The sequence below is a fragment of the Odontomachus brunneus genome, unplaced genomic scaffold (assembly GCF_010583005.1).
Source record: "Odontomachus brunneus isolate Ranch 3 - 2012 unplaced genomic scaffold, Obru_v1 Obru_scaffold_156, whole genome shotgun sequence".
In the NCBI taxonomy this organism is placed as follows: domain Eukaryota; kingdom Metazoa; phylum Arthropoda; class Insecta; order Hymenoptera; family Formicidae; genus Odontomachus; species Odontomachus brunneus.
The window spans coordinates 725179-735504 of record NW_022639606.1 but is presented as its reverse complement, the minus strand read 5'-3'; the positions used below and the strand labels follow the sequence as shown (position 1 = coordinate 735504).

General features: G+C 32.7%; 3 protein-coding genes across 15 annotated transcripts in view; 2 read left to right on the top strand and 1 right to left on the bottom strand.

The window, feature by feature from the left end:
* Positions 1-5450, top strand: part of LOC116850812 (ATPase family AAA domain-containing protein 2-like) — a 13201-nt gene extending 7751 nt beyond the window's left edge. For 2 of the 7 annotated variants that reach the window (XM_032829506.1, XM_032829510.1), the window contains 9 exons: positions 99-368; positions 635-826; positions 1195-1376; positions 2187-2373; positions 2459-2644; positions 2957-3092; positions 3168-3266; positions 3341-3442; positions 5124-5450. In XM_032829506.1, coding sequence (XP_032685397.1) covers positions 99-368; positions 635-826; positions 1195-1376; positions 2187-2373; positions 2459-2644; positions 2957-3092; positions 3168-3266; positions 3341-3442; positions 5124-5428 — 1659 coding nt within the window. In that variant the 3' untranslated portion in view covers positions 5429-5450. The remainder of the gene's footprint in view (positions 1-98; positions 369-634; positions 827-1194; positions 1377-2186; positions 2374-2458; positions 2645-2956; positions 3093-3167; positions 3267-3340; positions 3443-5123) is intronic. The other 5 variants (XM_032829505.1, XM_032829503.1, XM_032829504.1 and 2 more) reach the window with 5 other exon arrangements.
* The window catches only part of LOC116850816 (transmembrane protein 68), a 37190-nt gene that overhangs the window by 19911 nt on the left and 6953 nt on the right, over positions 1-10326 (bottom strand). The window lies entirely within an intron of this gene.
* Positions 5498-10326, top strand: part of LOC116850810 (collagen alpha-2(IX) chain-like) — a 30435-nt gene continuing 25606 nt past the window's right edge. For 5 of the 6 annotated variants that reach the window (XM_032829491.1, XM_032829492.1, XM_032829496.1 and 2 more), the window contains exon 1: positions 5498-6220. The gene's annotated coding sequence lies outside the window, so the exon portion shown is untranslated. The remainder of the gene's footprint in view (positions 6221-10326) is intronic. The other variant, XM_032829494.1, reaches the window with a different exon arrangement.

Below are 10326 nucleotides of genomic sequence, written 5' to 3'. Positions count from 1 at the left end.
ATATATATATATATATATATATATATATATATATATATATATATATATACATATATATATATATATATATATATATATCCCAAAAATTCCTTCTCCAGGCACAACAGTCGAAACCGTGTATTATCTTCTTTGACGAAGTCGATGGTCTCGCCCCTGTAAGGTCCAGTCGTCAGGATTTTGTCCATGTCAGCGTAGTCTCCACTTTGCTGGCTCTGATGGACGGTTTGAACAATAATTCTGAGATCATAGTGATAGGCGCGACTAATAGAATCGATGCGATAGATCCCGCTCTGAGGAGACCCGGTAGATTCGACAAAGAGCTATACTTTCCTTTACCTTGTTACAGCGCCAGGAAAGAGATACTCTCGGTATCATTAAAATAATAACAATTCAAATAGCACAAGATATCCCAAGTGTCCTAAGATATCCCGAGTGTTATCTTGAAAATTCAAAATGCCTGAAGAGTGACTGCCTCAAGATGTTGAGTATCCATTTTTTTTGCATAATTTTTTTCTTAATTTATACTTAATTTATACAGGATGATCTCAGGACATCTTGTGCTATATGTGTATACTCAAGAGAGGAAAAAGATAGCAAGACTGTATTAACACGTCTATACGTGTCTGGCGTGCAGGTGCATATCAAAAGTTGGAAGCAAAAACCGGCACAGAAATTCTTAGCATATTTGGCATCGAAAACGTTGGGATTTTGCGGCAGCGACCTGCATGCTCTCTGCGCTGAAGCAGTTATGTGTTCGATACGTAGGAATTATCCGCAAATCTACACCTCCAAATCCAAGTACCACATCAACGAACGCCACCTCAAAGTAAGACAAAGTGGCGATCAGGCTTGTGAACGATTTTTTCAATTAAATGTCGTGTTTCATTGACGATTAATATGAACGTCCTCTTTGCGTCCTTGCAGCAATAATAAATTTCCAATGATATCACACAACTAAACGATACACAATTAAGAAAAATTCTTATAACACAAAAATATTTCACATAAAACATGTGAAACGTGTTCTTTTAGGCTTGTGAAGGAAATTTTTAACTGAAAGAGAGCAATTCTCTTCGAAAATATTTTATTGCACAAACATATGTTACATTAGAAGTTTGAGAAAGTTCGTGAGATTGTTCGCAATAATATTCTTATATTCGACACGTTAATGTAATTTGATAATTTCTCATCGAGGTTGAAAAGGAAGATTTCCTAAAGGCGCGTCAGAATATCGTTCCAGCGTCGCACCGCGTTGTCGTCGCGCCGATCAAGAGTTTGTCAACCAAGATTCAACCGCTATTACAAGAAGATCTGACGAATATCTTGTCGCGGTTGCAAGTACTCTGCCCAGTTGGCATGCTGACTTCGGATAACATGTAAGCGTTGAGAGGTAAACTCTGAAAGGTACAGCGAGCTGGTAACGAAGCGCTAACCCAGATATCCTAGTAGCTCAGTTCATTGGGGCAATATTGGCTATAAATTGGGACTCAATATACTCAATTGTAAAGTAGACGCCTTGCATTTTATAGTCAATATAGAATTTCGAACATTGACAATACATTAATTACTAATATTGGCTATATATTGAGTTATATTGGTCCAAAGTACGCCAATATTGATACAATCATTTTGTGCAACACTGGCAATTTATTTAAATTTTATTTATAACCAATATTGGCTATACATATTGGCTATATTGGTCTAATGTATAGCAATGTAAATAATATCGGGCCAATGTAACGCCAATGAACTAGAGTAGCTAATTTTGCGTAGGCAGATATTCTGCTATAAATTTCTGATACAAAGACTACAAATCTCACACAGAATATGTTTTATATGACGATGTTGCTAAATTATTGTTAGAAATTTGACAAAGTTTTCTGACATGCTATGCCAGCGGACAGAAACCAAATAAATTTTATAGCAGTCTGACGGCAGATTGGCGCCAAAAACCGAGTAGGCTTTGCTGCAATTTAGAGGTAGAATCTACTCAGTTTCTGCTGTCAATCTATCGTTATATCATGTCAGCAAACTCTATCATGTCGCCAGAACATGAACTTAATGCAGATATAGATGACTATGGTTTTGTTACGAGATTTTAATCGAATTTGCTGCCAATTTGCCAGTATACTACTAACATTTTGCTTATTGGAATAATTGGAACTGAATGTTAAACTGTACTGCAGTACAGGTAAAGCCACGTCTAAGTCAAACGGTTGCCCGCGAATTTTGTTATGCGGCAACGACGATTCTCACACACGTCATTTGGGGCCTGCGTTGCTGCACACCCTAGAGCACCTGCCGTGCCATGTCTTAGATGTCACGAGCCTGTTCGAGGAAACTGGCAAGGCGGCTGAGGAGGCGATGATACAAGTAGCAACCACTCTTTACTCCCGCATCTAATTGTCCTTAGATTAATGTCAAAGTTGCGTTCTGAATTTGTTGTTTGTAATAACAGAAAATCAAAACCGCGCGTCGCACTCTACCAGCGTTGCTGTACGTTCCTGGTATCTTGACCTGGTGGGACTTGGTGGATGAGACTGCGAGAGTGGTTTTCACCTCTTTAATGCGAGATCTCGATCGATCCGTGCACATGCTAGTGCTAATGACCGCCCATTGTCAACATGCCGACCTGCCATCGGAGGTTATCGCACTCTGAATTATTGCGACGCTTAAATCTCGTTGTTGCATTCGCGATTAAATATAATGAATTTTTGTTACACTTAACAAATTTTTAAGATGACAGTTTGACAGGCAGAACATGTCAGAAGCAAGATTTGCATACGGAAAAATAGGTATGGTGCATGCAACTAGAGATATTTTATTTTATGAATAGTTGCATCACCCTACTTTTTTGTACATTTGCTCATATACAGAGCAAAACATATTATTAATAAATGAATAAATGTTTGTTAATTATGAATAAATGTTTGAGCAGTTATTATTGTAATTGCAGATCAAAGGAATGTACGACGATAATCGTGGTGAGATATACGAAGTGAGAGCGCCCTCGCCGCAAAAACGACGATCTTTCTTCAAGCAATTGTTTCTCAACGGAGGATCCGATGATCTCTCCAACTGCTCTTCGCAAGGTAAACGTCTATTTAAAATAATCATCTATTGAACAATAATTGCATCAAATCCTCGACCTCTAATAATGCACGCAGCAGATCTGATACAAATCCTGAGCCCGAAGAAGTTCAAAGGCGAAAATAACAAAAAGCTAAAGGGTCTCGTGCGTGCTACCGACTCTAATGGAATACTAGGTACGTTTAAGAGCGCGAGTCTCGTATACAAAAATTATTGATCGTTAATGCACACTCTGCATTGTTTCTATAAGAAGTTAGCGCAGCACGGAATACTAGGAAGATTAAAGCGAAATCGAATGTGCGAAATAAGCTCGGAACTGTACGATCCTCGCACTCGACGTCTTCCAGATCTAGTAATTATCAATTGAAATATCAGAAGTCTAGCTTACGTATACAACGATCACACTTAGAATTTACTTATATAAATGTTACCATTAAGGATTTGCAAAAATTCGTCGGATATGTCCCTCGTGTGTTAATAGCACCGAAATAATATTTTTTATTTTATATTTTATATTTTATTTTATTTTTTATATTTAATAAAAGAAATTTAATTTATTTTATCGAAATATATTGGTTTGTGTAATAAATAATTTTCAATAATCTAAATTATCCAGATAAAATCAAGCAATTATATTTTTATTAACTGACGTAATACAAAAAAACGAGATTCTCAGTTTGTTTTGTATATTTGTTTGTTTGTGTGTATGCTCTCTTATAATTTGAGAATCGTTAGAGATATTGAAGTGAAATTATTTGTAGCTTGTTCAGTATATTACCTACACACGGAAAAAACGTTTGAATTAATCAAATTTCATTAACGAGAAATCTCGTTAACTTGAACGAAATTCTAATAAAAGTTCAACTGAAATTTTTTATTTGTTTACATTTTATCAGAAATCTCATTAATCCAATCCGACTTCTTTTTCCATGCATGATTTTTAAATTAGCGGCATTACCTATGTTTCTCCAAATAATCTGGAAATTAGGTACTTTCATTACTTTCTCAAATCCGAGAACATTTAGAGATATAAGATAAACTGTTATTTTTAACCAACCTTAAAAACAAACTTTTAGTAAATAATTAAGAAGTACCCTCTAATAGTACAGTTCATTGGAGTAATATTAGTTACAAATTGAGCTCCAATATGTCCAATAAAATAGACACCTTGCATTTTGTAGCCGATATAAAATTTCAATTAGGAATTTATTTGTTACCAATAATGGCTACATATTGGGTTATGTTGACTCAACATACCTTCAATGCGTGCCAATATCGATATAATTGTTATATAATATTGGCAATTTATTCACATTTTATTTATAACCAATATCGGTTATATTGACCCAATGTAACCAATATTGAACCAACTGTGTTACTAAGGTGTAATATAAAACACTCTTAACAAAAATAAACTGCTTTCAGAGTCTCCAAAGCCTCAAGAGGTCTGAAAGTATGAAAGTATAAAAGTATGAAATATAATTTTGACTCAATATATTCTCATATACAATCCTATTCTAATATTCTAATGATATTAGAAGTCAGTGCGAAAAAGACAAATGAGGTAAATAACTATATAACTGTAGGGAAATAAATAGTGAAGAAAGATGTAATTATTGATTCAATTAGCCAGCTCCTAATATTAGTCGATTATATTTTATACTTTTTATAGCTTTTGCAGTTCTTGAAAGCTGTTTATTCCTGTTATGTCGTTACAATTTTGTAGAATAATGCAATGCAAAATATAATAGAAGATCAAAATGGCATCTATATTGTTTCATAAAGTTATAACGACATAAAAATACAATCGTTTCATTTCACCTGAAAACCCTGAAATTCACTTTATTACACAATCTAATATTTTCCGTCATCCATTACTTTTTACCTGCTTTTCAGGTAATTGTTAACTTCACTTTCGTGAAATGACTTTTTTAGCTAATCAAATCAATGGCGATTCGACAAATTTCTGCAAACCCGTAATAATAACAAGTACTAACTGTAGAGATTTATAAATGTCTGCTGATCATTATCAGGAACGAACATCAAGAGAGAATACAACGCATGCGGTGAAGGACCACCATCGAAACGGCAGAAGGTGATGTCTGGCGGGACTTCCGCCAGCAATGAGAAGCTCTTCAGTTCTCAGATCGAGGACTTGGTCGAGACGATTGTCCGGTCCACAGACGAGTGGCAAAGTCACTTACTGGAGAGCTTGTTTTCGTCCCTCGAATTCACAATGGAGAATAACGGGGATTTGTGCACGACCGTGAATGAGTATGTCGCGCGTCACGAGGAATTGAAACGAGCGAAAATGTGCGCGGTGCAGGACGAGGATTAATCGTAGAGCAAGAGAAATAGAAAGGAAAAACGGCATTCCCTTCGTGTGTCAGTCGTCATTGTGATGTCCAAGTCCGTGAAAGACAGCGCATTAAAGCGCGATAAGAAGCTATTACAAGCCGGAATGTCGTCGAATGTAACACAATATAATGCGATGGCAACAATAAAGGTGGTATGCTCGATACAAGTTGTCCTTCGTCTCGCTGCATCACGAGTTGGCGCCTTTGGTGCGATGATGAACGATTGTCTGATGGTCGTCTCTTTTCCCTCGGCAACTTGCAAACCTAAGATCAAATCGGTTCCTCCCTCTCCTAGAGAGGCCCTCGGCGTGCTAGTAGAGGGGTTTCCCAGAGCAGGCCCCGCGGAGTTATCAGTGAGCATACGACTGCTGTGCGATGCTGTGTGTGCATCGTGTTGTGCCTCTGCATCTCCAGTGCACTTGTGTCTTCACGAATTTGTTTGAACGGCAAGTAACGTCTAACCACGTATCGATTCGACGGAGGTGACGTATCCATCGAGAAAGTTGGCGTGCCGTAGTGAAGTCGCGCCGTCTCCATCCCTTCTTTTCGTGACTTCGATTCGTCCGTCAAACACGTGCTGAAGATAATAACAGGAGGAGCGACGGGGAGCTCACGCAAATAACACTGTAACCGCGACCAATAATATCGCGATAATTGCTGTACCGTCTCTCCATCCCTTCTTTTAATTATAACTCCCGATTCGTCTGGCACATATTTCCGAAGATAATAATACGAGAAGTAACACGGTAACCACGGTAAACACGGTAACTACGGTAAGTGACATTGCGATCGTTGTTATAACATTTGTTATTATTCTTTTAATTGTGACTCAGACTGTGAAACACGTACTATCGAAGATAATAATACGACTGTGAAACACGTATTATTGAAGATAATAATACGCAAATCGTTACAATAACGTCGCGATCGTTGTTGTAATGTCATATACTTCTTGAAACAAAGTAAAATTATCAATTTCTGGACACGTATTTCATCCTCGACATCCTTATCGTTTTGGTTTTTAAATATAAATATTTCAACTTTTAATAAGAAATATGTACACTGAGAGAAAAAATATCTAAGAGATAACAAATTTTTATTCGATGAATATTTATAACATACATCTACTTATACGAATATATATATATATATATATATATATATATATATATATATATATTTTACAAATAAAAAATTATCCATTTTCTTAAAATCTCTCTCTTAAAAGCAATTGTTTATTCTATTTAAATAAAAGAATTTAGATGTAAGTAAATACGTTATTAATATCTACAAAATATTTTTTTGTTTTTTATTTTTCTCTCAGTGTATATATTCAATATATGTACACAGAGAGAACGATTTGATTAAATCAAACAAACACTTCTTTGGAATAATCCAAAGAAAAAAAATCAATCAAATTTTTTGGTTGATTGAACAAAGTTTTGTTTGACGCAACAAAAATATTTAGTTACGGTTTAGTTCCAAAGAAATATTTTTGTTGTCAACCAAAAATTTTGTTTGGACCATTCCAAAGAAACGTTTATTTGGTTCGACAAATCGTTCTCTCTGTGTATATTAAGAGAAAAATATACTTAAAAAATCAAAAATATTTTTTTCACGGTGGATGCTAAGATAACATACCTGCTTGTTCTAATATATACATTTTTGTTGAAAAAAATCTCTTTCAAATAAGAAAATATATATTTTCCTAAAACCGTTGCTTTTTATGAAAGCAATTGTTTATCCTTTTTAAATCGTAGAATTTAGTTTTAAGTGAATATACCATTAGCATTCACTGAATAAATATTTTTTAGACACGCACACACATACACACATTCCTTCTCAATGTATATATATTCTATTGAATATTTTTGTTGCGTCAAACAAAACTTTGTTCAATCAATCAAAAAATTTGTTTGCACCATTCCAAAGAAATGTTTGTTTGATTCAACCAAATCATTCTCTCTATGTACATATATTGAATATATACACTGAGAGAGAAATAAAAAACAAAAAAATATTTTGTAGATATTAATAACGTATTTACTTACATCTAAATTCTTTTATTTAAATAGAATAAACAATTGCTTTTAAGAGAGAGATTTTAAGAAAATAAATAATTTTTTATTTATAAAAATAAAAGTTGAAATTTTAAATATTCGTATTTTGAGGCCAAGAAATAAAAATGTCCAGGATCAGATACATGTTCAAGCAATGGTACTTTTATCTTAATTTTCTCGTAAAAATTTCTGCTTTTTATAAATTAATTTATATTACATCATATTCAGTTGTTATTTTGATATAACTATTGCTGGATATGTTGTATTATATTCAGTTATTGTATTAATTCATTATTACTACTGGCGTTTGCATAGTTTCTTAATAGCGGCGTGGAAAACCGTAGTGTCAAATGTTCATTAACAAATATTTATTATAAACATACAAAAAAGTATATGTTAAAAAATTGTAAAATATCATGTACTTCTGTAACGTTGCAGCATCGTCACAGGAAGATAGTCTTTGTTGATACTTAAGCGCTAGGGAAAACATTTTAACAGAAACATCGGTCTTACAACAAATAAAAAAGAATCTTTATATCTTTAAAAACAAAAAATTTCCGTGGAATCTTTCCTCTTAAACAAAACATGTGAATATATGTCCCTTAGCCACAAGACATAAACTAAAAATGGACGTATTTGTTAATTCAAGTAATAATTACATATAATTAACGTAAATGGTCTATGTTATTAACACAATGTTATTAAGATGACCTATTGCACAGTCGATAGCGTGTGATAACAAAAAGTTTAAAATTATATTCAGTAAAAGTGTGATTCTAAATGTTTTATTTACATTTAGGAAATACTCAGAGAGAGAGAGAGAGATAAAGTTGATAACGATAATTGACGTTAACGTTTATGAATTATAGCAACATTACATCATCAGAAATATTACTGGATCTTTACTCTCATAAAAAATGAGGTATTTTTATATTTCTGAGAATACTTCTCTCTCCCCGTCTCTCATACATAATATAACCACCTATTACAACACGTGCAGACGCGAGCACGCATACAAACACGTATTTTTATTATCTGTTTACCTCATAATAATAGGAAACTTCTTTTGGAATTGACACAATTATATACAGTCGTAGACAGAAAGATTATTTTTAGTTACTTTTGTTTGTGAACTCTCCATCTTCTCCAGTGAGAGAATTCAATTTTTCAGTGGAAGAATTATCCCATTAGATAAAAGGAACGAATTCACAAATTCACTTAAAAAATTATGGACAATCTTTTAGTCAACGACCGTACGTTCCACATCTTTGTTGTACACTAAGCTTCAATAAAACCTTAATTTTTACCAATCCAAAATTCGCTAGTCTTTCTAATCGTGGGTATCACATATTATATAAATATTAATATATGTATCACAACCATTAATTATTCAAGCTGCGATTTTGACAGCTTTTTATTAATTTATATTAGCTTTTAATTAATTTATATTATATCATATTCAATTGTTATTTTGATATAGCTATTGCTTGATATAGCTATTGTTGTATCATATTCAATTATTTTGATGTAGCTATTGTTTGACACATATTCTTATCATATTATATGTATCCATATACAATGGAATTGAGAGAAAGATTAGTGAATTTTATATTAGTATTAAATTACAGTTTTACTGAAGATTAACCTACGTAATCACAACACTTTATAGATAAATTCTGTTTGTTATGAATAAATAGACGAAGATATAAAAAAAAACGAAAAAGTGAACTTTTTTTTGATTCTGCAATAGTATACAAAAAATATATATTCATTTAAAAAATGAAAAAGAATGAACATATACAGAATAGTCCACTTAAATAGAACATCTTAAATTTCTCACTTGCTTTTATGGCTACTAAGGAAAAAGTTGCACCATTCGAGGGGGCAGTTATGACAGAAAAAATTTTTATCAAAATCATTTTTTTAGATAGATATTTGAAGATTAAAATAATTTTTTTTAATAGAACTACATATTTTTGTTTACTCGCTTTTATAGCCATCGAAAGAAGTCCAGCGAATTATGACATAACCTCTAAATACTCTTAAATATGAAAAATTACGTATATTTGAAAAAAAAGAAAAACTTAAACATTTATGCTCTTTAACACAAAAATTTATTTAAGGTGTTCAAAATAATGCCCTTCAACTTCAATACATTTTTTTAATACGATATATAAATAATACTTTTGCCCTTTCTATCATTTCTATCGCACAGAATAATCGTACATGCATTAAAATGCGTTTTTTTATGTATAGCTTTCTTTTCTATATTTGTTACATCGTTATATATGTTATAGAAGTCAAGATAATATGTTCTACATTGATTCACAAAGAATTCATAACATTAAACATACATATCTACTCTTGTGGTACTAATATGATGATAGTCCGGCTCACGTGCGATTATAAATTCAGAAATGATAGAAAGGGTAAAAGTATCGTATTGTATCGAATTAAAAAATGTGTATTGATATTAGAGGGCATAAATTTTGAACATCTTATATAAATTTTTGTGTTGAAAAGCATAAATTATTATTTAAAGATCATGTTGTCATAGGTCACTGCTCTCCTCTCGAGAGAAAAAGAGATGTTGAAATAAAACTAAAACTATAAAAGCGTGTGAAAAACCATGTAGTTTCATTTTAAAATGACCATGAAAAAAAGATTTTTTCTGTCACAATAAGTACTTCCTCGAACGATGCAACTTTTCTCTTGAAAATCTTTTCGTATCATCAAATATATGCTCAATTTAAGTGGACTATCCTGTATATATACATGTGTATATATGTATATGTAGGAAAGAACATATATATATATAT